The following is a 27,755-nucleotide window of genomic DNA, read 5'->3' as shown; positions in this document are numbered from 1 at the left end:
AGGGGACTTTAATATCACTGTAGACCCTACTTTGGACTATAGTCCATCGAAGGAAGGGTCAAGAGACCATGGAGCCAAGGGGATAAATTTTTTGCTTAGCCAGTTGCAGTTATTGGATACCTGGAGGATTTTGCATCCATCGGAACGCACCTATACTTTCTACTCACATCCCCATAATGTATATGCCCAGTTGGACTACCTGTTGGTCTCGCCTTCTCTGCTCCCTAGAGTGTCTGGGATAGACATTGAGGAGGTCCCCTTATCGGATCACTCGCCAGTTGTCATGGAACTTCAGTTTACGCCGGAGTCTGGTGAAAGGCACTGGAAATTCCCCTGTTACCTCTACAGAGATCTTGAATTTCATAAATATCTTCGGGAGCAGTGGTTGGAGTATAGTCATCATAATAATACTGCAGACGTCCACCCGGTGACATTTTGGGAGGCCTCCAAGGCGGTTTTGCGGGGGTTCATTATTGCTTATCTTTCTTGCAAGCGGAAGCAATTGGATGCTGATTTATTGGCTCTTTCAGGGGAGCTTCGCCAATTGAGAGCGTGCCATTGAATTTCCCTTACTGCGGATGATAAACTCCGCCTGGTGGCAGTGTGGCGACAGATTGATACCATTTTAATGCAGAGGGCCTCCCGAGATATTTATTTTCAACGGTATAAATTGTATTCCTGGTCTGACCTCCGCGCATGCGCCAGGTTATTTTGTCTATTCAGGACAAGAAGGGTAATCGTTTCACTCAGGAGCAGCAGATTCAACAACAATTTGTTCACTTTTATGAATCTCTCTACGCTAACCTACCGTTCTCGGACTCTGATAGGGATACTTTCTTCCAGGGGCTCACGCTTCCTAAACTGATGGATGATCAGTTGGAGCAATTGAATGCACCCATTACTTCTGGGGAGGTGCAGCTTGGTATTAAGAAGCTCAAGTAAACGAAAGCACTTGGCCCTGATGGGTTTGGCTCTGAGTAGTACAAGATCTTGTCGGATCAGGTCTCCCCTGCCTTGACAGAAGTGTTTAATGCGCTCTCAGAGGAGCGGGGTTTGGGGATCCCTAATATGGCACACGTTGTGCTTTTGCCTAACACGGCAAGGATCCGGCTCAGGTGGGGTCTTACCGGCCTATTTCTCTTCTTAACCAAGATGCTAAGCTTTTTGCCGCACTTTTTGCACATAGATTAAATGCCTTTCTTGATATATGAGGACCAAGCCGGCTTTATGCCGGGCCGCTATGCGTCGATGAATCTAGCACGTGCTCTGATGGCCCTTCATTCCAGACGCGGACTGGAGGAAGACATAGTAACATAGTAACATAGTAGATGACGGCAGATAAAGACCCGAATGGTCCATCCAGTCTGCCCAACCTGATTCAATTTAAATTTTTTTTTTTTTTTCTTCTTAGCTATTTCTGGGCGAGAATCCAAAGCTTTACCCGGTACTGTGATTGGGTTCCAACTGCCGAAATCTCTGTTAAGACTTACTCCAGCCCATCTACACCCTCCCAGCCATTGAAGCCCTCCCCTGCCCATCCTCCTCCAAACGGCCATACACAGACGCAGACCGTACAAGTCTGCCCAGTAACTGGCCTAGTTCAATCTTTAATATTATTTTCTGATTCTAAATCTTCTGTGTTCATCCCACGCTTCTTTGAACTCAGTCACAGTTTTACTCTCCACCACCTCTCTCGGGAGCGCATTCCAGGCATCCACCACCCTCTCCGTAAAGTAGAATTTCCTAACATTGCCCCTGAATCTACCACCCCTCAACCTCAAATTATGTCCTCTGGTTTTACCATTTTCCTTTCTCTGGAAAAGATTTTGTTCTACGTTAATACCCTTTAAGTATTTGAACGTCTGAATCATATCTCCCCTGTCTCTCCTTTCCTCTAGGGTATACATATTCAGGGCTTCCAGTCTCTCCTCATACGTCTTCTGGCGCAAGCCTCCTATCATTTTCGTTGCCCTCCTCTGGACCGCCTCAAGTCTTCTTACGTCTTTCGCCAGATACGGTCTCCAAAACTGAACACAATACTCCAAGTGGGGCCTCACCAATGACCTGTACAGGGGCATCAACACCTTCTTCCTTCTACTGACTACGCCTCTCTTTATACAGCCCAGAATCCTTCTGGCAGCAGCCACTGCCTTGTCACACTGTTTTTTCACCTTTAGATCTTCGGACACTATCACCCCAAGGTCCCTCTCCCCATCCGTGCATATCAGCTTCTCTCCTCCCAGCATATATGGTTCCTTCCTATTATTAATCCCCAAATGCATTACTCTGCATTTCTTTGCATTGAATTTTAGTTGCCAGGCATTAGACCATTCCTCTAACTTTTGCAGATCCTTTTTCATATTTTCCACTCCCTCTTCGGTGTCTACTCTGTTACAAATCTTGGTATCATCTGCAAAAAGGCACACTTTTCCTTCTAACCCTTCAGCAATGTCACTTACATACATATTGAACAGGATTGGCCCCTGCACCGAACCCTGAGGGACTCCACTAGTCACCTTTCCTTCCTTCGAGCGACTTCCATTAACCACCACCCTCTGGCGTCTGTCCGACAGCCAGTTTCTGACCCAGTTCACCACTTTGGGTCCTAACTTCAGCCTTTCAAGTTTGTTCAACAGTCTCCTATGAGGAACTGTATCAAAGGCTTTGCTGAAATACAAGTAAATTACATCTAGCATATGTCCTCGATCCAGCTCTCTGGTCACCCAATCAAAAAATTCAATCAGGTTCGTTTGGCACGATTTACCTTTTGTAAAGCCATGTTGCCTCGGATCCTATAACCCATTAGAATCAAGGAAATACACTATCCTTTCTTTCAGCAACACTTCCATTATTTTTCCAACAACTGAAGTGAGGCTCACCGGCCTGTAGTTTCCTGCTTCATCCCTGTGATCACTTTTATGAATAGGGACCACATCCGCTCTCCTCCAATCCCCAGGAATCACTCCCGTCTCCAGAGATTTGTTGAACAAGTCTTTAATAGGACTCGCCAGAACCTCTCTGAGCTCCCTTAGTATCCTGGGATGGATCCCGTCTGGTCCCATCGCTTTGTCCACCTTCAGTTTTTCAAGTTGCTCATAAACACCCTCCTCCGTGAACGGCGCAGAATCTACTCCATTTTCTCGTGTAACTTTGCCAGACAATCTCGGTCCTTCTTCAGGATTTTCTTCTGTGAACACAGAACAGAAGTATTTGTTTAGCACATTTGCTTTCTCCTCATCACTCTCCACATATTTGTTCCCAGCATCTTTTAGCCTAGCAATTCCATTTTTTATCTTCCTCCTTTCACTAATATATCTGAAAAAATTTTTATCTCCCTTTTTTACATTTTTAGCCATTTGTTCTTCCGCCTGTGCCTTCGCCAAACATATCTCTCTCTTGGCTTCTTTCAGTTTCACCCTGTAGTCCTTTCTGCTCTCCTCTTCTTGGGTTTTTTTATATTTCATGAACGCCAACTCTTTCGCCTTTATTTTCTCAGCCACTAGGTTGGAGAACCATATCGGCTTCCTTTTTCTCTTGTTTTTATTGATTTTCTTCACATAAAGGTCCGTAGCCATTTTTATCGCTCCTTTCAGCTTAGACCACTGTCTTTCCACTTCTCTTATGTTATCCCATCCTAACAGCTCTTTCTTCAGGTACTTTCCCATTGCATTAAAGTCCATACGTTTGAAATCTAGGACTTTAAGTATCGTGCGGCCGCTCTCCACTTTAGCCGTTATATCAAACCAAACCGTTTGATGATCGCTACTACCCAGGTGAGCACCCACTCGAACATTAGAGATACTCTCTCTATTTGTGAGGACCAGATCCAATATCGCTTTTTCCCTTGTGGGTTCCGTCACCATTTGTCTGAGCAGAGCCTCTTGAAAGGCATCCACAATCTCCCTACTTCTTTCCGATTCCGCAGACGGAACATTCCAGTCCGCATCCGGCAGGTTGAAATCTCCCAACAGCAGAACCTCCTCTTTCCTTCCAAACTTTTGGATATCCACAATCAGATCCTTATCAATTTGCTGCGATTGAGTCGGAGGTCTGTAGACTACACCCACGTAGATAGAAGTTCCATATCGCTTCTTCCTCTCCCCAGGTCCCTTGCATTTCGGTTGCTTGGATATTGATCTTTACATAGAGAGCTACTCCTCCACCTTTATGACCATCTCTGTCCTTCCTAAAAAGATTATATCCCGGTATGTTTGCATCCCATCCATGTGATTCACTGAACCATGTCTCTGTGATAGCAACAATATCTAGATCTGCCTCTAACATCAGGGCTTGCAGATCATGAACTTTGTTGCTTAGACTGCGAGCATTTGTGGTCATCGCTTTCCAGCTATTTTTCAGCGATAATCTCCTTTTTCGTATGGATTTTTGTGTCGTTTCACTTTCCGTTGCAATACTAAGAAATGAGTTGCTGATATTGCTTATGTTGCAGCCTTTACTACTATCACATCTTTTCTTTTGCCGGGGGTGGTCTCTATAATTGTCCTTCGTACATACACCACCCCCACCTTCTAGTTTAAATGCCTAGAAAAATATTGTCTAAATTTCTCTGCAAGGTTTCTTTTTCCTGCTGTAGTAATATGTAGCCCATCAGTGCAATATAGCTTCTTGTCCTTCCATGTATTTCCCCATCCTCCTATGTATGTACCTGAAGCCTTCTTGATGACACCAGGCTCTGAGCCATCTATTAAAGTCCTCTGTGTTTTTCACTCTTTGCTCTCCTTTTCCATATGCAGGCAGTATTTCAGAAAAAGCTAAAGTCTTTACAGAAGGTTTCACGCCCTCACCAAGCTCCCGAAAAGCTTTCTGTGCTGCAAGTGTGGAGTTGTTGGCCAGGTCATTTGTTCCCAGATGGATAACAACATCAGTGTTAAAATCCTTAGTTTCTTCCTTAATTATAGTCAGTATTTGCCTTGAACTCCTGGTAGCTGAGGATCCTGGAAGACATTTCACTATTTTGGTCTCCTCGCCCTGTGTTCCAAGGTTAATGCCTCTGATGATGGAATCCCCCAACAGTAATAGTTTTCTGTTTTTGGCTTTTTTATTTGTACTTAGGGTGCTCTTGTTCTCTTGAGTTTCCTTCATTGGTTCAAGTCCCACCTCCCTTCTGTTTTCCTGAGTATTGCAGTGCACTAGTGGAGCGAAGGAATTCTGTAGAGGTAATATTAGTGAAGGTGGATGTTTCTGTGTTATATGTCGCAGTCTTCCTTAGCCTACTGTGACCCATTTATTCCTGGGCTGTTTTATTCTTTGAGGTAGAGGTGGTAAGTTGGTATGATTTTGTGGAGTGATGGAAGCTGCTTTAATTGTATTCAATTCCTGTTTAAGTTTGCAGAGCTCCTCCTTAATACTGGCAAGTTGAAGACAGATGGGGCAAGCCTTAAGCCTCCAAATAGTATGTCTTGGAATTAAAGCACCACAGTGATTGCATAGAATAAAGGTCATCTTGATTGGTTGTGAAGTGACTTGATTTGAGTACCAGTCCTGATTATATGGGTCTCTATATATGAATAGTGGTCCCTGGGGTTGGTGGGACTATAAGTAAGACTACAAGTAAGGCAGAAATATAGGCTCTATACCACCTAAAACACAGTATTTTAAACAAAACTGCAGGTTCTATCAGTGCTACCCTAAAACACAGGATTTATAACAGGATTTTCCCTACTTTAGTCACCCTGAGCCACAGGCACCAGAAATATAGGCTCTATACCACCTAAAACACAGTATTTTAAACAAAAATGCAGGAAGAGGAAATAAGATTTAACAGAGGAAAGAGAAGGATTTATTTTTTTGTGCTTTTTTATATTTTTTTTTAGTAAGAAACAGGGAGGAGAAGAGAAATTAAGCAGATATAATGCTGAAAACCAGTGAAAAGAGCAGAATATGAAATGCTGAGTAACTTAGCTTTTAGAAGTTCACAGGGCAGCCTTGTTTCAGCAATGGCCTCACTACTTAACCACCTTTACGCCCTTCTCACCCAAGGTACCAGTGCCATGATCCTACAACTGGACCTAAGTAGCGCCTTTCACCTAGTAGATCACACCATTCTTTTGAACTGCCTAGAAACCACAGGCATCACAGGCTACGCTCACAATTGGTTCCAGGGATTCCTCAGGAACAGATCCTACCAGGTATTCAAAGATGACAAACTTTCCCATAGCTGGAATAACAACTGCAGATTACCAGTCAGGGTTCCCCCCCTATCTCCAACCCTCTTTAATATCTACCTCAGCTCATTAGGAAACCTGCTACAAAGCCTAGGGCTCACCTTCTACATCTACGCAGATGACATTATTGTAGTGATTCCACTAACCGCCCTAACGTCACAATTCTCCAACTCCTTAACCAACATCCTAAATCAAATAGAGCGCTGGAGGATGGCCTTCAAACTGAAACTCAACACAGAAAAAAAACAAATTCTTCCTAGCATCACCCAACGAAAAGATAAAAGAAAATTCAATTCACCTACAGAGCCGAGAATACAAAATTGACCAAACCATAAAGATTCTGGGGGTAACACTTGACAAACACCTAACCCTGGAAAACCACACAAACCTACTTTTAAAAAATGTATTTCGGTCCTCTGGAAACTTCGCACTATTAAAAAATTCTTTGATGAAAAGTCCTTCCATTTACCAGTACAATCATCCATCTTAAGCACCCTAGATTACTGTAACATCATATACCTAGGAGCTTATAAAAAGAATCTCAACAAGCTGAGATTAATTCAGAACACCGCGATCCGACTAATCCACGGTTTAAAAAAATGGGAACACATTTCCCCTTATTATCAGAAACGCCACTGGTTACCCGCAGAATCCAGAGTCCTCTTCAAGTTTACTTGTTTTTGCTACAAAGCTGTCTTTGGGATTCTTCCAGTTTACCTAATCTCCCAGTTCTCCCCCAACGAGTCCAACAAGAGCACTCGCAGAACAAACCTATTTAATTACCCCTCCTTGAAATCCTACCAATACAAAAAGTTTCTAGATAGAATGTTATCATTCCAGGCAGCTAGGCTGAACACATGGCTTGGAAAGCCCATACTTGAGGCCACTACATACGCAGACTTTAGAAAATCCCTGAAAACTCAACTGTTTAACAAATTCTAAATTCCCATACCCAACTCTTCCTCGCCATGACCTTTCCACCTCGCCCCCTAATTCCAAGGCCCGAAGCTAATTATACTTTCCACCTTGAATCTCATGTACTGACATGTATCTTTATTGTAACCCACCTGCACCCCATGTACTGACAAAACGTATCTTTATTGTAACCCATGTACTGACTAAATGTATCTTTATTGTAGCCCACCTGTATCCCATACACTGACAAAATGCACCTTGATAGTAAACCACTTGTATTGTAACCCACTTGCATCCCATGTACTGACAAAATATATCTTTACTGTAACCCACTTGTATCCCATGTACTGACAAAATGAATCTTTAATGTAAACCACTTGCATCCCATGTACTGACTAAACGTATCTTTATTGTAAACCGTTTCTATCCCATGTACTGTCAAATATATCTTTATTGTAAACCGCTTCGAACTTCACGGTATAGCGGTATATAAGAAATAAATTATTATTATTATTATTATTGTAGGATTGGACATGGAAAAGGCATTTGACAGCATCTCCTGGCAATATCTCTTCTGGGTTTTGCGGCAGTTTGGCATTGAGGGCACTATCCATCATTGGATTTGTAGCTTATATAAACGACCGCAAGCCCGGCTTTTAGTAAATGGTCAGTTCACTGCCCCATTTGACTTGAGAAGGGGGACGCAGCAGGGATGCCCATTGTCTCCGTTGCTCTTTGTGTTAGCTATTGAACCATTGGCTGCTAAGATTCGCGGCAACCCGGTTCTTCAGGGTATCCGCCTGGGGGACAAGGAGAGTCGCATTAATCTCTTTGCAGATGATATTCTCCTTTATCTTGACCAACCTAGACGGGATCTGGGGCGGGTCCTCGATATTGTTTGATCCTTTGGAGATCTTTCTGGCCTGTGAGTCAATTGCAATAAATCTGAACTGCTACCATTACGGTCCTCTAAGGTAGAGACCTGGCATGCGGGTCTAGAGATCCCACCAGTGAAAGGGCCGACGCGTTATCTTGGTGTGTATTTAAGCCCCGACCTCAAGCTTTTCTACCAATATAATGTGAAGCGCCATTTGGATGCAATTCAGCGCTTGTGTGATAAATGGAGGAATCTTCCGCTGGGAGTTTGGGGCCGTGTGGCAATGGCTAAGATGATACTTCTCCCCAAGATTCTGTATCCCTTGCAGACTATTCCCCTTTGGGTTACTGATAAAGAGGTGCGCCTGTTTCGTTCTACAATTTCCTCCTTCATTTGGCGTAATAAACGCGCTCAGATTAGCTATGCTACTTTAGCTTTGGATAAATCTAGGGGCGGTTTGAACCTTCCTGATCTTCGATATTATAATGTCGCAGCTCTGTTTCGTTTTATCCACGAAGGATGGTCGGGTTGTTATACATTCTCTCCTCGGGGATGGGTGGAATCCTGTTGCGCCCCTCATTCAGTTTTGTCCCTTCTTCACACTCCGCTGTCTGTTATACAGGGGGGGGGGGGGTAAAGTTTGCGTTTCTTTTACCCTTGCGACATGCGTGGCGGTGGTGGCAGGGGAGGACTCCGGCGGTCTCCCTTTTGCTGCAATTGTGTGGGAATGTTGATTTTCCCCCGGGAGTGGGCCATTCTTGGTTTCAACAGTGGGAGCGGAGAGGGTGTAGAACCCTTCAGGATTTTTTCCAAATGGGGGGGCGGGTCGGTTCCCTACTTTTGCTCAACTGCAAGACCGCTGGCACCTGCCCCAGACTCACTTCTGGGCTTACCTCCAAGCCCGGCATTATTATTTGTCCCTTGGTCGTAAATGGGGGGATGCTTGGCTCTATGGTCCCTTAGATGTTCAGTTTTTTCAGGTGCCTCCTGCTTTCAACAAATTAGCTACTTGGTATCGGATTTTGAAGAATGCTTCAGATCTGGGATCTATTAATCGTTTGGCTTCCCAGTGGCAATCGGAGCTTGACCTTACATTGGACCGCAGGGCCTTTCTTGATCTTTTTGCCACTATGCAAGCCTTGGGGGGCTCCACGGATTTTAGGGAAATGCAGTTTAAAATTCTGCATCGAGCTTATATCTCCAGGGCACAGGGGGCACGCATGGGCCTCTGGGAGGAAGCAGTTTGTACTAAATATACTCGCTCTTTAGGTACCCTTACGCATCATTTTTTGGAATGCCCTTCTTCCGCCTTATGGCTGCGAGTTCTTTCCTTCTTGGAGCACATTCTTCAGCGAGATGTGCCCTAGAATTATGGTTTCCTGCTATTGGGAGATCAATGTGTTTTGATTGAGGGAGGGCTTACGCTACCCCAGCGCAGGGTTCTTTACATGGCTGTCTTGGTGGCAAAAAAGCTCTTGTTGCAATACTGGGTGGCTGAGTCAGTGACCTCTTTCCCGCAGTGGATTGCTCATTTCGCTATGAACTTTAACGCATCCCCAGGCCTGGGACTCTTGCCCTTCGGTGTTATCAAGATCTATGGAAGCGGGCTTTAAATTTATGTTCCAGTTCGGAGTCGGAGGACACGAACCTGAGTACTTGATTTTTCTTGGGATGGAGGCAGCGCTCTCTCTATGTTACTTCCCTGGGTGACTGCACGTGTGGGTGTTTGGGTGTGTTGGTTGTTTGGGGGTATGCTTGTGGGATGTTTGTTGTATGATTGTTGCGGCTTGAAGCCGGGTGTTTGGGGCTCGTGTATATTTGTTTGGGGGTTTTGTACATTTAAAACAAAATGTCAATTGTGTTGGGCATCCAGCCACCAGGTTTTGGTACTGTGAGCTATTTGATGTCATCGTTATCTGTTGCTGTTTCTCTGATTGTTCTGTTTTCTATGCTCTCCTCACTACTGGTTGTATGTTCATTTCGCAATTGCTAATAAAGACATTAAAAAAAAAAAAAAACAACGGGGAAGGAGACAGAGATATCAGATCTGAGTGGAGGAAATGAGAAGAGAGAGATGCTAAAAACCACAGGGGGGAGAGAAGGAAAGATGGAAGGAGAGAGATGCCAGCCCATGAGGGGAACAGAGGGAAGATTACTCCAGCGCTCTATTCAGCTCACTGGTTACCAGTCAAAAAGCGATGCATCTTCAAAGCCCTGGTTAAAGTACACAAGAGATTCTACCAAAGAACCCCAGCCTATATAGCATCCAAGCTACGCCTATACACCCCTAACCGCCCCCTCCGCTCCAAAACAGAACAAAGACTCAGCATTCCCACAGGGAGATCCCTCCGAATGAGTATGGCGTACAAACGATCCTACCTTAGTTATGGAACTGACTTTCCACACAGATCAGGTCGCTAGACTCACTAATGACCTTCCGCAGAGCAGTAAAGACCTTCCTCTTCCGCCAATCAGGCCATTAAAAACTGCCTCCTCAATATACTTCTCCTAGTACTCTTCGCTATGGCCAGTCTGGTCTCTAGAATAAGCTCTGTTATTGTCTACTGTAACCTATTTGTTGTCATGACTAGTCTGTTTTCAAACGATTGTGAATGTCTACTTGTAACCCGTTCTGAGCTTCTTGTAAAACGGGATAGAAATCGAAATAAATAAATAAGATGATGGATGCCAGACCGGGGGGTGGGGGGGGAGCAGGAGGAGAGACGGGGGAGGGAGATAGATATTTTCTGGAAGGGGCAGACACTGGATGGAAGGAAGATGAGAAAAGCAGAAACCACATGAGAAAGGTAGAAAAAATATTCTGTTTTTTTTTAATTTTTTTTGCTTCAGGATAAAGTAGTATTGGAGCTGTGTTGATAAGTGTTTAGAAATAGAAATGGTGATCCTTTTATTGGACTAATTTTAATACATATTTGACTAACTTTCAGAGACCAAATTCTCCTTCCTCAGGTCAGGACAGAATACTGTAACAGCAGTATACTTTACTGACCTAAGGAAAGAGGGTTTGACCTCTGAAATTAAAAAAATGTATTAGTCCAATATAATGGTATTATCTTATTTTCCATTTTTTGTTTTATTTGTTATTTCTCTTTTTTCAAATTTACATCTGCTATCTTTATATTTTGTTCAGTATTGGGGGATATGCGCACCACTGTTTCTTCACCCCCTAAATTGTACTGTTCCTTTGGTTTGTAACACAAGCCAGCATGCTGAATGCTCTGCACTGCTCCGATGGTCACAAAATTCCTAAGATCGTCAGAACAGTGCAGAACATTCAGCCCGCCAGCCAGTGCTAAAAACCTCTTCCATGCTTTTGTAAAAAAAAAAAAAAAAAAAAAAAGGGGGGGGTTAGTTTGTGATTACTTATTCCATACTGGGTGAGGGTGGTTCTGTGTCCTGTGTGTATGAAAGACATGGTTTTCTGTTAGCATTGACCAGCAAGGCAGGATTAATTCATCGAGGGCCTCTAGACACACAAGTATACTGGGCCCCCTAGCCTTGCCCACGCCTCCCCCCCCGATCCACCCCCCCGTCCCGCCCCCATTTATTTACATGTTTTCTTATTTACTTCTTTCTTTCCACTTGTATTTCTTTTTTTCTTTTATTATAAAATTCAAAACAAACAAAGATTATCATACCAGTGCCAGTGCCAGTGTACAGTTTTAGTTTTATGCAAGCCCCAAACAAATCTGAACAAAACCCCCTTCCTTCCCTTCTCACCTACTTACCCAGGACTTTAACTCTGAGCCCTTTCCATACGTATATAAAAGTGTTCATATGCATAAGTCTATATTAATAACCAAGTTTGCAACTCCTCTCAACTGCCTCACTCAATGTTGTCCAACTATAACCCATAAGTATGTATAAACAACCAAATCTGTATCTCCTCTGGTGTGTTCCACATGTATGTTAATTTGTAACAAAACAACATGGCAAGCGGTCCACCAAAAAATCAAACGTGGAACAAAAGAAGATCGACAGACAATAAGGAGATTCAAATCAGGTTTATTCAAAGTGCTCCCAGGAACCATGCCTGATGCATTTCGCCAAACAAGGCTGGTTTAACCAACAGGCCAAGTAGGCACATGCCTAGGGCCCGAAATGGTCATTGGGGCCCGATGAAGGAAGGCATCAACATTGTTTTTTCCAAACGGCGATGGGCCCCTCCAGCATCGATCGGCAACGTGGGCCCCCCCAATCGGCAATGTGGGCTCCACCCCGATCGGCAACTCGCAACCCCCCCATCGATGGAAAGTAAGACAAGCAAGCAATGCGAGTAAGAAAAGCAACAGAAACTGTAATTGTGCAAGCGGTGCTGCTTGCCCAAAGCTTCTCTCTGACGTAGCTTCCTGTGTCCACCTGGGCACATGATGGGGTGGGGCGGGGCAGGGGGCCTGGTGTACTTGTGTGCCTAGGAGCCCTCGACGAGTTAATCCTGCCCTGAGTAGAGGAGACCATCCCAACCTACAGTCCCATTAGGCATCAGTCAGAGGTACAAAGCCCCTCGTAGCCTCTGTAAATCTTGGGGTTAAATCCTTCTGCCCCCCCTCCCCCCACCGAACAAAAAACAAAATACAAGGAAAGAGAACGGAGTAAAGAAAAAGCAAAAAGAAAAGCAAAAAGAAGGTGTAGGACCATAAAGCAAAATGAGAAAAAAAAATCTTGTGAAAAAACCCTCTTTACCCACCCGTACCCCAAAAAAGCCCCCCAGACTACCCTAAAAAGACATGTCCTTTAGGACAACAGAGGGCAGCCGCGAACTACCATAATGAGTCATAAACAAAACCCCAAAATCCAGATATAGAACCTCAGTGTCCCACCTGGCTAAGGTGTCACAGAAACATACTGGCTCTGCGTATGGCAAATACAGTCAATCCTTAGATCTAAACATAGAGAGCATAATGCAACCCTAGAAATTCAATCATGAGGCAACATTTGTACCAACATCCATACTGCATCCACAACACTCCAAAGCCTCCATTCAGTCTCCCCCATATTCCTAACCAAGAATCTGCAGCCCCCTCACATGCAGCATAATCTACCTCAGACAGCACTCAATCTCCAGACAAAGTAGCCAGGGGCCCTCATAGTTCATATACAGCAGTCTCCAGCCAACAGAACAAACCAGGAAATATCTGCTGATAAAGAAGAGATGGGAATAAGCACTGGGCCAAAAAACTGCTGCTCAATGTCCAGGGATCAGAAGGTTGTCCAGCTGAGAAGGGTAGGAGTCACAACCAAAAGCTGGTGTGCAGGAGGTCCATAGAACAGCCAAATAGTGCCCCCTCACTGTGGACAACTCCCTCTCATTCACTCATCCGCAAAGGAGCCCTCCAAAAGTCCCAATATAAGCATCCCGAAGTCACGGTCTCCGATGTCAAAGCCAACAGTTCGCCCCTGTCAGACAGAGAGCGCCACAACAACCAAAGGCATTGCTTCTGAATGCGGGCCCAGCAGAGCCTCTAATGCTGTAGGATAAAAAGGCATCAAATTGACCTGATCTGGTGCACACACAGTGTCTAGAAGAAAAGAGCACAGAATGCAAGATAGCGGGCCAACCTACTGTTACATATTCGCAGAGCTAGCAAAAGGGATAGCCATCTGAGCCACACAACAGGTAGCATCATCCAGTGATTCAAAACTGGATTTTAGATCTCAAGAAGCTACGCTCAGCAGGAAGGGCACTTTCATGAAATTGTAGCACAGAAAGATTTAAATTTGCTGATAAAGAGAGAGGGGCTCAGGAGCTCGAGGCAAACACATCCGCTCACTAGCTCAGCATCACGTGACTCTTCAGTGCATTTTATGATTAGCTTTTGAAGGTAACCCTTCATCTTTAGATCAGAAAAAAAGCAAATATTGACAGATATCAGTATATATAAGGAAAACGTTTTGGGGATAGGAAGAGGAAGGGGTGTGTAGATGGACAGGAGACAGAAAGGTGACAGAGCAGTTTTAAATGTTTTTATACTGGGAAAGAAAGCCCAGATCTCTGTTGTCTTATCTGGTAGATGTCAAAATAGCTTATCATTTTTATTTTAAAGGTTTTAATGTTCTTGGATTGTTTTAAAGTCCCCTTTTAGTATTCTCACCGTAAAATCATTTGTGCAGTGGTCAGTGTTGTCCAACAGAGGTAACTGAAAATGCAAAAAAGCATGCTACATCTGTGAAACAAGCTAAATGCTAAACACAAGAATCAACCTACATAGATATCATATTAAGAATTGCAGTACCAACTAGGATATCACCTCTGTCGGACAACACTTTAGAAAAACAGATCAAGTTGCATCAGGGTGTTGGTACCTGGAGTAAATCATCATCTATACTACATACGAGACATGGAAGTAAATTCACAATTGAGTCAATGTCTTTATTTTTCTAGGTATCAAAGCAAGCCAAAGAATTCCTGGAATATGTGTTTGAGGAACCATTGATTGACATTCAACAAGAAAACCCCTTGCTGTACAGACATGTTGACCCACTGGCAAATGTACTGCGTCTCCGTCAGCAGCTGAAATCTCTGCGAGCATATCTTTTCAACTGTAGGGCAGTTGTAGCAGAGGACCTGCGCAGGAGGTAAGTGCTGAGGTCATCAATTAGAGAATGACATGGGGATAGAACTTTACCTCATCCCCACGGTTAACTGTGAGAAACCATCCCTGTGTCATTCTTTAAGGAGAGAGGGAAGAATCAGAGTATAAATAGGCACAGCCACTGACCCTCAAACCTTGCATTGAAGAATGCTGGTGTAGAAGAACTGAGGTTGAGATAGACACTAAAGAATGAACGGGAAGGTTTCCCGCAGGGATGGGGACAGGAACAAATTCTGTCACCTTGTCATTCTCTGATCGATATTTTTCCTAGCCTCACTTTTATTGCCTTACCTTGTCAGATGTACCATGTATATGCAAATGTAAACTGAGATTTTTTATGGCCATAAAAAGGCATAAAAATTTAGACACTGCTGTTTAGGTGCCGGGATATTTAGGCCCAGTTCTAGTACTCTGTCTGCTATCTTGAATTCCCCTTGCTCTGGCTCCCCAGCTGCATTCCCTGCTTCTCTCCAACAGTGCTGCCACCTCTCTTAGGAGTTTGTAGAGCTGTTGTCAGGGTATTGCACGTAGTCTTCTGGATGAATATCTTTCAACATCCATTAAACTGTACAGCACTCACCAACTAACAGACCAAAGGTGGTTGACATTAGAGAATGACATGGTGGTTGTTACCCGCAGCTAGCCGCGAGTAACTGCGGGTAACCCGCCGAAACAGGGAAATAAAAAATAGTATTCGCTGCGGGGACGGGGACAAGACCATTCACCACCCCGTGGAGCGGTGAATGGTCTTGTCTCAGCAGCCCCCACCCGCCCGATCGCATCATTCAGCCAGCTCCCTCCCTCCACCTCACCTTATATGCAGAGTTTGCCAGCTTTCTTTTTCACCCAGCCACATGCTTTCAAAAAGCCGCGCGCACACGGCTGCTCAAGTTGTTCAATCTTCTCCTCTGCTGCAACTTCCTGTTTCCGGTTGCATCAGAGCAGAAGATTAAACAACTGAGCAGCCGCGCGTGCGGCTGGGCAAAAAAGAAAGCCGGCAAACTCTGCATATAAGATGAGGTGGAGGGAGGGATCTGACGGAACGTTGCAATTGGGCGGGAGGGGGTACGTGTGTTCCCGGCTCACACTAGGAAGGAGGGAGTGAAAGGGAAAGAGATTCTGTGCCAAGGGGATGAAAAGAGAGAAAAAGAAACCCACAGCAGGAAAGAAAGGGGAGGACAGGCAGGTGAGCCAGATGCTGGAAGCAGGTGGGAGGGGGAAGAAAGAGGGAAAGAAGCTAGATGGGGGTTGAAGAGAGGAGACACATTGGTGTGGAAGAGGAAGATAGGGGAAATCTGGACACAGGAAGGTAACAGAAAGAGGGGAAATTATGTGCATGGGGCATAGGGACAGAGACATAAAGGGGACATGCCATGGGGATGGTATATGGACACAGGGGGGGCAATGCCAGATACGTAGGGGAAAATAGGAACACAGAAGCGAGATTGTTTGGGGACCAAGCTAGCAGGCTCCAGCGGCTTGCACAAATTACATTGTAACGTGCCACGAAAGTAAGAGGGAGAGAGGTAGGTAGGTAGATAGACAGGCCATGCAAGAGGAGCTGAATGGTGGTAGAAAGGAACAGATGGTAAAGGAGGGAGGGAAGGGTGGTGGTAGAAAGAAATAGAACAGACATTGAAGGAGGGTAGAGAGGAACAGACCCTGAAGGGAAATGTGGAAGACAGAGTGGGGAGAATACGCTGGAAGGGAAGAAGACAGATGCCAGACTATGGGGGAGCGGAGGGAAGAAGATGGGTGCTAGACCAATTGGTGGGGGGGGGGTGAAGGGAGAGGCACAGTAACAGCAAATGGAAGATGCAGAGAGAAGACACACAGTGGATGAAAGGAATTGAATGAGAAGATGAGGAAAGCAGAAACCAGACAACAAAGGTAGAAAAAAAAATTCTATTTATTTTCTTTTTTTGCTTTAGGATAAAGTAGTATATTAGTTGTGTTGATAATAATTTATAAACAAACCCCTTCTGAACATCTCTTTCTCTAGTTCAGCAGCCAGAACTTTGATTTATAAGGAAGGAATAAGCTAAATATTGCAGTACTAAGGCTTATATGGATGCTGCGGGGATGGTGACGGGGCGGTGAATGGGATGGCAGTGACGGTGACGGGGCGGTGAAGGGGATGGTGGTGACGGTGACGGGGCGGTGAAGGGAATGGCGGTGCCGGGGTGGTGAAGGGGACTGTGGGACGGGGACGGGGCAGTGACGGGGACAGATTTTTCCCCGTGTCATTCTCTAGTTGACATTGAGGAGTTGGTATTAGCATGTATTAAGAAGAGCCCAATAGGCAGATTATACGCATAATAAGGGATAGGCAAAGGGCTTATCTTTTTAACAATGGCCTATACGTAGATCTTGCCAGTTGGAATGGCAGTTTTATAGATCTGAATTCATATTTAGGCACTAAGTTCAGCACAGCACTCAAAATTGTATAATTGGTGTGGTAATTGACCATGCTATTAAAAGCTAATTAAAAAAAAAGAATTAAACAATTAATTATGAGTTCCATGTGGAACTTGGCAAGGCTCCTACCAGTTCCTACATCGAGGCACCTGTCAGCACCTACCCAAAAAGTAGGCGTGGTTAGGGGCGGCAAATAATAGCATGGTATGACTTAGGTGTCAGAAGGCATCTGCATAATGCACGATTCTGTAAATGACACCTGGGAGTTAGGTGCCGGTAGGCACCGTTTATAGAATCAAGCCCTAATTGTACAGTTTGCTAAGCTGTACGGCCAAGGCATAAATCCAGTCAGAAACAGACAAAACAGCTTCAGCCTTGATTATTAGATAAATAGATAGATAGAGATAGATACTGGTGGTGGCCTGTCTCAGAGTTGCCACAGGAGGGAGCTCTGAAGTTCTATTTATATTCCAAAGCTAAAATGGGCAAAAGGAATGACATTCTCCCTTTTAAAGAAAACAGACAAGGGACCTGTCAGGGAAGGAAGAGGTCATTGGTCTTTTAAGAAAATGGGAGGAAAACTAAGGAAGGTCCTATCCTTCGCATCTGTCTTTACCGAGGAGGACACTACAACAATGCCCGAACCAGGGAAAGCATTCAGGGGAGAAATTGAGGATAGCCTCATTACAGTGGATGTGGACTTGGACATGATATACTATCAAATCGATAGGCTAAAAAGTGACAAGTCCCCTGGACCGGATGGAATTCACCCGAGAGTACTAAAGGAACTTAAGATGGAAATCGGAGAGATTTTACAAACCCTAGCCAACTTGTCAATTAGAACCGGAAAAATACCAGACGACTGGAAGATAGCAAATGTCATTCCAATCTTTAAAAAAGGATCGAGAGGGGAACCGGGCAACTATAGACCTGTGAGTCTTACGTCGGTTCCTGGGAAGATGGTTGAAGCAATAATCAAGGATAGCATAGTGCAACACCTGGAGAATCATGACCTGATGAGAGCTAGTCAACACGGCTTCAGGAAGGGGAAGTCATGCCTGACGAATTTACTTCAATTTTTTGAGAAGGTGAACAAACAAATTGATAGCGGAGACCCGGTGGATATAATATATTTGGATTTCCAGAAGGCGTTCGACAAGGTTCCACACGCTAGGCTTCTGAGGAAACTACAAAGCCATGGGATTCAAGGGGATATACTACGGTGGATAGCAAATTGGCTGGAGAACAGATTGCAGAGGGTAAGCATAAATGGAAAGTTCTCGGACTGGGAAAATGTGACAAGCGGTGTGCCCCAAGGCTCAGTTCTTAGACCCATATTATTCAATATATTCATAAATGACCTGGAAGAGGAAACCACGAGTAATATAATCAAGTTTGCAGATGACACGAAACTATGTCGACCAGTTGGATCACATAAGGAAAGGACATTGAAGAACTCCAGAGAGATCTGAACCAACTAGAAAAATGGGCAGAAAAGTGGCAGATGAAGTTTAATGTAGACAAATGCAAAGTGATGCATCTGGGTACGAAAAACAAGGAACATGATTATATAATGTTAGGTGTGACATTGGGCAAAAGCGAACAAGAAAAGGACCTGGGGGTACTGATAGACAGGACCCTGAAGCCATCGGCACAATGCGCAGCGGCGGCAAAGAAAGCAAACAGGATGTTGGGCATGATAAAAAAGGGTATTACAAGTAGATCGGCAGAAGTCATCATGCCTCTTTACAGAGCAATGGTCAGACCACACCTGGAGTACTGTGTCCAACACTAGTCTCCTTACCTAAAGAAGGATATAACTCTGCTGGAGAGGGTGCAGAGGCGAGCCACGAAGCTAGTAAAAGGTATTGAGAATTTGAGCTACAAAGAACGCCTCGTAAAACTAGGATTGTTCACCCTTGAGAAGAGAAGGCTGCGAGGGGATATGATAGAGACTTTCAAAATACTAAAAGGTTTTGACATAATAGAACAAGAAGCATCATTATTGACGTTGTCAAATGTGACTCGGACGAGAGGCCATAGACTAAAATTGAGGGGCGACAAGCCCAGGACTAATGTCAGAAAGTTCTGTTTTACACAGCGAGTGGTGGACGCTTGGAATGCTCTCCCGGAGGAGGTGGTGACGGAAATCTCCATTATGGGATTCAAGTGCAGGTTGGACGCACACCTGCTTGCAAATCACATTAAGGGATACGAGAAAACAGGGTCTTCATCAGGGAACACCTAGGACGTAAACAGGGAACACCTGGATTGGCCTCCGCGTGTGCGGGTCACCGAACTGGATGGACCAATGGTCTGATTCGGTGGAGGCATTTCTTATGTTCTTATGTAAATGAAAACAGGAGGAGACAGGTATCCCTATAGGTGAGGAAGTTAAGTAAGGGGTGAAGATTAGAGCCTCTAGACCAGTGGTTCCCAAACCTATCCTGGGGGGACCCCCAGCCAGTCAGGTTTTCAAGATATCCCTAATGAATATGCATGAGAGAGATTTGCATATAATGGAAGTGACAGGTATGCAAATCTCTCTCATGCATATTCATTAGGGATATCTTGAAAACCTGACTGGCTGGGGGTCCCCCAGGACAGGTTTGGGAACCACTGCTCTAGACCTTTAAAAGTAGATCCTAGGATGAAGCAGTTAGAAGAGTCCTAGAGGAGAAGGAAGGAGTCATTGCCAGCTACTGGAAAAAGCCTGGCCTGGAAAGGATACCAGAAGGCAAGTACCTTTAAGACTTTTATTCCTGGACTTTACATTTTCATTTTGATGAACTGGAAGTAACAGGGGTTGGAAAACATGACCTAAAGGTTAAAGTTGAGTATTGCTCTGTCTAAGGTGGCTGCTGGCTATTTAACTGAGTCCCTGCTACTCAGTCAAAAGGGCTCTGTATCCATGTTTTGCTAATAGGAAAAAGAAGGTGTTTGAGGACAGAAACCCCCACAGAGCTTGTTAGAGAGGAGACTGAGGTAAGAAAGATTTGTTATGGACCCACAGAAGAAGCGTACTGAGTGCAAGTCACCCTCAGTGTAAAGTGTGCATTGTGGGAAGTCACCCTCAGTGTATAGTGGTCTAGCAAAAAGGCCTATTGCAGTAAAATCAGAAAGTAGAAATTCACTGTCTCTGAGCTCACTCTTAAAGGCAGAGACCTTTGCTGGTTCTTTGAAGGGCTACTGTCTGGTGGCCTTATCATAGTTTGAGTGGCAATGGTCACTGTTAGTCAAAGAGTCTTATTGTAATATAGATAGATACTACAATTTACAAGTATGTGGGTAATTTTCATCATAGTGTGGATCATTAAAAGTTAGCAAATGTCAAGATACTGGAGAAGTATGTCCTCCTATGAAGTTTGATGACATGGTTAGTTTTGGTTATTTCGATATGGCAGATATGTCTAGTCTTGCATTTGATGCCATTTTTCTAGAGTCTTGAAACCTCTAACTGGACCAGAGAAATCCTAGCCCACACCTTTCCAAATTGTGAGTTGGGATCCCAAATGGGGGCACAACCCAGATGGGTTCTCCATAGGTACATCATTATTCTGCACTTCCAGGAGTGGATCACACAGTGAGGTGTTGTTTTTTTTTGTTTTTTTGGGGGGTGTGTGGTTGTGGCAATCATGGGGTCACAGCCACAAAGGGATTGGGAAGCACTGTTATAGCCTCCATAGGGGAGGATTTTTGCCATTGTTCAATCATATAATACCTAATGTAGTGATAGTCTTGGATTTTGTGTTAGAAGGTGGTGCAGGAGTCAGGGAGTGGAGGTTCAGGGCTGAGAAGGGGACAGCATAGAAGACTTGCTGGTTTAGGCTAGTGAAAGAATCTGGGCCTTGAGGTCTGAGTTCATAATTGGTGAAGCATAGTCTCGGTATTGAAAAGAAAGGTATCTTAGCTATGTATGTCTTTATTGGAAGCTTCTTTGCTGCTACTAATGACTGGGGAGTCAATTCAGAATGCAGGACTCTGGTTAGGTGTAGCCGCTCACCTGGGATCTTTGGCGTGTCTTTACTGTAAGATGCAGAACCTAAGAATTGCCACTGCTGGGTCAGACCAGTGGTCCATCTCGCCCAGCAGTCCGCTCCCGCGGCGGACCCCAGGTCAAAGACCAAAGCCCTAACTGAGATCAACCCTACTTGCGTATGTTCCGGTTCAGCAGGAACTTGTCCAACCTTGTCTTGAATCCCTGGAGGTGTTTTCCCATATAACAACCTCTGGAAGAGTTTCCAGTTTTCCACCACCCTGGGGGAAGAAGAACTTCCTCATGTGTGTACGGAATCTATCCCCTTTTAACTTTAGAGAGTGCCCTCTTGTTCTTCCTACCTTGGAGAGGGTGAACAACCTGTCTTTATCTACCCTGCGGAACTCCGCTCGAGACGCTTTTCCAGTCCGAGTATTGTCCATTTACCCCCACTCTCCGTTTCCTATCCGCCAAACAGTTTTTTATCCACATGAGTATGTCACCCTCGATTCCATGGCTCGCAATTTTTCGTAGTAGCTGTTCATGCGGGACCTTTGTCGAACGCCTTCTGAAAATCCAGATATACAATGTCGACCTGCTCGCCCTTGTCTATCTGCCTGTTTACTTCCTCGAAGAAGTGCAACAAATTCGTCAAGCAAAATCTCCCCTTGCTGAAGCCATGCTGGCTGGTCCTTATCAGATTGTATCCGTCAAGGTGATCAATTATGCGGTCCTTTATTAGTGCCTCTACCATCTTTTCTGGTACTGAGGTCAGACTCACTGGTCTGTAGTTTCCCGGATCTCCCCTCGAACCTTTCTTGAAGATCGGCGTATCATTCGCCACTTTCCAGTCTTCCGGAATCCTTCCCGATTTGATCGACAGATTGGCTATCAGTTGAAGCAGTTCAGCTATAGTCCCTTTCAGTTCCTTGATTACCCTCGGATGGATGCCATCCGGTCCCGGGGATTTATCATCTTTAAGCCTATCAATCTGCCTGCATACCTCTTCTAGACTGACCGTCAACCCTGTCATTTTCCCGTCTTCGTTTCCAGCGTATAGCCTGTCAGCTTCTGGTATGTTGTGTACATCCTCTTTAATAAATACAGATGCAAAAAATGTGTACACTTTGTCGGTGATGGCTTTGTCCTCCTTTAGCACTCCCTTTATTCCATTGTCGTCCAATGGCCCCATTGCTTCCTTCGCGGGTTGTTTACCCTTAATATATCAAAAGAACACCTTGAAGTTTTTTGCCTCTTTGGTTATTTTTTCCTCATAGTCTCTTTTAACCCCTCTTGCTGCCTTATGGTACCTTCTTTGATGCTGTTTGTGCTTTTTCCAGTTTTCATCCATTTTTGACCTTTTCCATTCCTTAAACGAAGTCTTGTCTCTGATCACTTCCTTCATCGCTACAGTGAGCCACGCCAGTTCCTTGTTCTTTTTCCTCTTGGATCTCTTGTTGATATGTGGTATATATAGATTTTCTGCCTCGGTGACCGTGTACTTAAAAAGGGACCATGCTTGCCCTAGTGTTTTTATAGTGCTTATCCTCTTCTTAATCTTCTTACCCGTGAGTCTCATCCCTTCGTAATCCCCTTTTCGGAAGTTTAGCGCCGTAGCTCTAGTTCTGGATTGATGTTTCACCCCTATGTCCAGGTCGAAGTGGATCATAATGTGATCACTGGTTCCCAGTATCCCCTCTACTTCTATATCTTGCGCCAGTCCTCGTAGTCCATTTAGAATTAAGTCCAGAATTGCATTTTCTCTCATATTTTCTTTGACAAGTTGTTCCAGGAAGCAATCGCCCACAGCATCCAGGAACTTGGTCTCCCTACCACATCCGGAGGTGCCTAGGTTCCATTCTATCCCTGAATAATTGAAGTCACCCATGATAACTGCGTTGCCTGCCATGCAGTTGCGTTTAATCTTGTCAGTCATCTCTCCATCCATTTCTTCGGACTGCCCTGGGGGTCGGTAGTAGATCCCAATCTTCATTTCTAGTCCATTTGTTCCTGGAATTTTGACCCATAGAGACTATTAACTTATCTGTCTATTGTGGCATATTCTCTCCAGTAGATTCAATTCCCTCTTTCTTGTATATGGCAATGCCCCCACCTTTTTGAGCCACTCTGTCTCTGCGGTATAGCTTGTATCCCGGCAGAACAGTGTGCCAGACATTTTCCTCATTCCACCATGTGTCTGTGATGCCGATGATGTCAAGGTTATCTTTTTGTGCCATAGCTTCTAGTTCACCCATCTTATTCTTTAGGCTCCATGCGTTCATGTACATACACTTGAGTTTGTGGCCTGTTACTTTCTTGCATTTCCTTCCCTCTTGTGGCCCTTTCAATCTGTCAGGATTTCTGTATTGCCTATGATCCGCTGAGTCTTCCCTGCTATCTTCCTGCATGGTATCCTCTGGGTATTCTGGTTCCCGAACCATTGACACTTGACTGTCTGCCTAGTTTAAAAACTTCTCAATTTCTATCTTGATGTTGCTTGCAAATAGCCTCGTTCTGTCTCCGCTGAGATGGAGTCCATCCTTCCTGAATAGCTTGCTCTTTCCCCAGAATGTTGTCCAGTTGCACACGAAGTGGAATCCTTCTTCACACCAGCGCTTCATCCACGCATTGACTGCTTGCAGCTCCATCTTCCTCTTCTCATCGGCCCTTGGTACCGGCAGGATCTCTGAGAATGCTATCCTCGGTGCTCTGGTCTTCAGCTTCCTTCCTAGCATCCGGAACTGGTCCTTCAGTCCTTCTCTGCTGTAGTTCCTGTGCTCACGTTTGTCCCCACATGGATTACCACCACCGTCTCTTCTTCTTCCACGCTGTCGATGATCCTGTCAATGCGGCTCACTATGTCTTCTATCTTGGCTCCCGGTAGGCAGGTCCCACCAGCTGATCCTTTCTTCCTCCCACTATGTGGCTGTCGACTTGTCTGATGATGGAGTCCCCCACGACGATTGCTGTCCTCTCTGTCTTCTCTTGTCTGTCCAGCCGCAGGTCCTTGTCCCTGGTGTATGTCCATCTCTCCAGCCGTAGGTCCATGTCCTCTGTGCACTTCCATCTTCCCTCTACCTGGTGTTGGCTTGCACTGGATTCGTCTTCCTATGTGTTCCCTCCGCTGTTTCCAGGAGTCGCTGTTGTGTCACCCATTTCTTCCATGTGGTTGTCCTCCAGGTGGTCTTAACTCACTGTGGGTGTATCTTGGCAGTTCCACTATTGCTTGTGATTTTCCATGGCCTCCCTGTATGCCTCCTCGATGAATTTCTCTAACTCCCGGACTTCTTCTTCAATGGTTTCCTCTGTCTTGAGGTTAGCATGTCCAAATGTACAGCACTACGTACGCCTTTCAACGCTGTATAAGTGATAACTAGTAGTAGTTAGCATTGCTAAACATTATGTGAGATTGGTACTTATGACATGTTCAGGGCACTAACACCTATGATGTCCCATGAATTGAGGAATGAACAATGGGTCACACATGCAGAACACAGATAATAACCCCTATGCAAACACAGGACCACAAACTAAAAGTACTAATATACACAAACAAAACCTAAAATGTCAGACTCTACATGCATTATAACACCTGAGAAATAGAAAGAAATTCATTTCTTCCTGAACAGCAGATATAAATTCTCAAAACTGACACATTTCAATCAGTAAATTGAAAGTAAAATCATATTCCCTACCTTTGTTGTCTGGTGATCTAAAATCTGTGGTTGCACTTCTTTCTGTCTATGTTCTTGTGTTTCCATGACCTTCTAATCTTTGCTGTTTTTCTCTCCTTCTTCACTTTCTGACCTACATTCATCTTTGGCATTAACATTCAACTTTCTTCTGCTTTCTTCTCAAAATCAATTTTTCCATGTGTTCCCTTCCCATCTATCCATGTGTACCATTTTCTCTTTCTTCTCCTCTATTCCCATCTATCCCATAAGAAGCATTTCTTCTATCTCTCTTCCCTGCCATACCCATTGCTGTGCACCATTTCCTCCCTCTCTCTTCCCCGTTCCCCTCTATCCCTGTGCACCATCTCCTCACTCTCTCTCTTCAGTGGTCTGACATCAGTCTTCCTTCTTACACACTCATATGGTCTAGCATCTTTCTCCTCTCCCATAGTCTGGCATCTCTCTCCTTCCCTCCCTCTTCCTATGGCCTAAGATCTCTCTCCTCTCCTTCCCGCAGTCTGGTATCTCTTTCTTCTCTCCTTCCTTTCTATGGTCTGGCATCTCTCTTTCCCCTTCCAATGGTCTGACAATTCTCTCCTTCTATCACCCTTCTCCAGAATCTGACATATCTCACTTCTTTGAGTTATCTGTCCTCCCTCCCAGTGTAATATTTTTCTTTCCCTCCTCTCCACCACTATCATGTCTAACAATTCTCCCTCTTCTTCCTTTCCCCATGTATACCATCTCTCTTTCCCTCCCACTCCATGCATCCATGTACAACAATTTTCTTTTCCTCTACCCTCCCCCACTGGCAACATCTCTCACTCTTTCCCTCACTTCCCAGCACCCCATCCATGCAGAATATGTCCTTCCCAACCCCCCTCCCAGCCTGAGCAACATATGTTACTCCCTGCCTTGCCAGCTGCCCTCCCATGCCATATTTCTCCCTTTCCAACTATCCTATCCTCCTATTCTATATATCTCCCTCTACACCACGCACAGGTCCACCATCTCTGTCTTTCTCTTTCCTTCTTCCCCTTTCCTTCACAGCACCCCAGGTCCAACTACTCTCTTTTTCTATCCCTCCAGACCATCACTAGTTCCCCCATGTTTTTGGCACTATAAGTCCTTCCCCTTCACTCCCCACCTGGCACGTCTTTGAAACCCATCCCCCATTCTACTTAACAAAAAAAAAAAAACAGTCCTGGGGGCTTCCTGGCCATGTATGTCCTTCCCGTTCACTTCCGTTTGCATTTTTGTTATAGGGGAATGCTGGCTGAGGGAGCGACTCTGAAACGCAGCCTGTGGCCTTCCTCACTGCGTTCCTTGTACTGCAGTCCATCCAGGCTGAAAATGGAAGTTATGTCATTGGGGTGGAACACGGCACAAGGAACGCTGGGAGGGAAGCCGCAGGCTGCATTTCAGAGGCACTGCTGCAGCCAGCATTCCCCTGTAACAAAAATGTCAGCAGTGTTGAAGGCGACTTAGGACCTGCACGCTTAGCTGCCCTGTTTGCACCCCCCTCTTAGCGCTGGCCCTGCAGTTCTGGACTTCCCCAGCGCCTCATTGATTTTCTACACTGCCATGGCCAGCTACCGCCAAGGTCAACTCCTGCACTGGTACCACCAGCTCTGAAGCTCCACCACCAACCACCGCCAAACACTTCCACTTTGTGATGTCACGCAGAGTCGCTATTATTTTAAAGCCTGCCCTGGAACTCTTCATTCAGTAGCCCCCATTCCAACACCTATGCTCCTGCACCATCACAACACTAGACCATCAGAGCAGTATGGTAGGCTCAAAATGGGGTGTTTGTCAGTTTTGGAGGGAGGGAAGGAGTAAGTGGGAGTTTTGCCAAAGTTGGGGGTGGGGGAGCTGCGACAACAGAGGAGGAGAAGGAGGGGAATAGCACAGTGGAAGGAATGCTGGAATATAAATCCTTGGTTTATATTCAAGTTAACATAATTTTTCACCTAAAAAAGAGGGGAAAAATCTCAGATTATATTTGGATGGCTGATATTTGAGTATATATATAGTACTCCTCCAGTATGCCTTGCTCCCAGATTTTTATTTTAGCCTTTTAATACCAAAAACATCAGGTATGTAATATTTAACAAGTACCGGTAGATGAAAAATAGAGAAGGATAAATCATCCAATTATCCCTTCCTGAAATCATGTCAGTACAAGAAGTTTTTTGATAGAATGTTATCATTCCAGGCAGCTAAATTGAACACATGGCTTGGAAAACCCATACTTGAGGCCTCTTCTTACGTTGACTTTAGAAAATTACTGAAGACACGTCTGTTTGACAAGTTCTAAATCTCAAAGCATGTTTCACCTATCTCACTAACAATTCCCAACAGCTGTCCACATCTTAATTACGCCACTGTTATAACTTTTAGATTTTAGATTTAACTGTTGTATTCCAGATTGAATGTTTACCTTGTATCTCAATCACTGACAATATGTATCTCTGTTGTAAACTGCTTTGAACTTCTGGTATAGCGGTATATAAGAAATAAAATTATTATTATTATTCTCGCATGGAGAACCACAAACAGCACATTGAAGCAAGGTGATAGGCACAAAGTCATAGAACAAAGAACACAATTATTATATCCAGCATCTAGTGACACAATTAAGAGGACCCAACACAGCTGTGTTTTGACAAAAGATAGGTTTATATTTGAACTCAATTACAGGCCCCTACAACCTACTGGCCGGCGATCTGAACATTCACCCAGAACAGGTAGAGCAGAGTGACCCTAAAGATTTACTATCCTTCATCACTTCCCTAGACTTCTTCATGCTTGAGCAAGGGACATCGATGCCTTTTTGAAAGCTTTGGTTTGAAAATAATAACACATGCAAAATGACACCAGCGCAAGGTTTTCAAAATTATAATTAAGATTTATTGAATTATTGTTTCTATTTTTCCATTATGAGATCAAAAGAATCAAGCATAATTGCTTAACAGTTGCGCTATTGGGGATAGTTATAGTTGCCAAATGCTGGCCTTCTCATAACGATCTCGTCTCAATAGCTCCAGATTTTCTATTATATGCTGTTGGCTCATTATGACCTCATCAAGTTTG

The 27,755-nt window shown here is 44.6% G+C and overlaps 1 protein-coding gene across 6 annotated transcripts in view; it reads left to right on the top strand.

The window, feature by feature from the left end:
• The window catches only part of PLEKHM3 (pleckstrin homology domain containing M3), a 386,793-nt gene that overhangs the window by 154,383 nt on the left and 204,655 nt on the right, over positions 1–27,755 (top strand). For all 6 annotated transcript variants that reach the window (XM_033945256.1, XM_033945254.1, XM_033945259.1 and 3 more), the window contains exon 5: positions 14,381–14,574. In XM_033945256.1, coding sequence (XP_033801147.1) covers positions 14,381–14,574 — 194 coding nt within the window. The remainder of the gene's footprint in view (positions 1–14,380; positions 14,575–27,755) is intronic.

Source organism: Geotrypetes seraphini, chromosome 5, assembly GCF_902459505.1.
Source record: "Geotrypetes seraphini chromosome 5, aGeoSer1.1, whole genome shotgun sequence".
Taxonomy (NCBI): domain Eukaryota; kingdom Metazoa; phylum Chordata; class Amphibia; order Gymnophiona; family Dermophiidae; genus Geotrypetes; species Geotrypetes seraphini.
The sequence above is the reverse complement of the archived record's forward strand: the minus strand, read 5'-3'. Positions and strand labels throughout refer to the sequence as shown.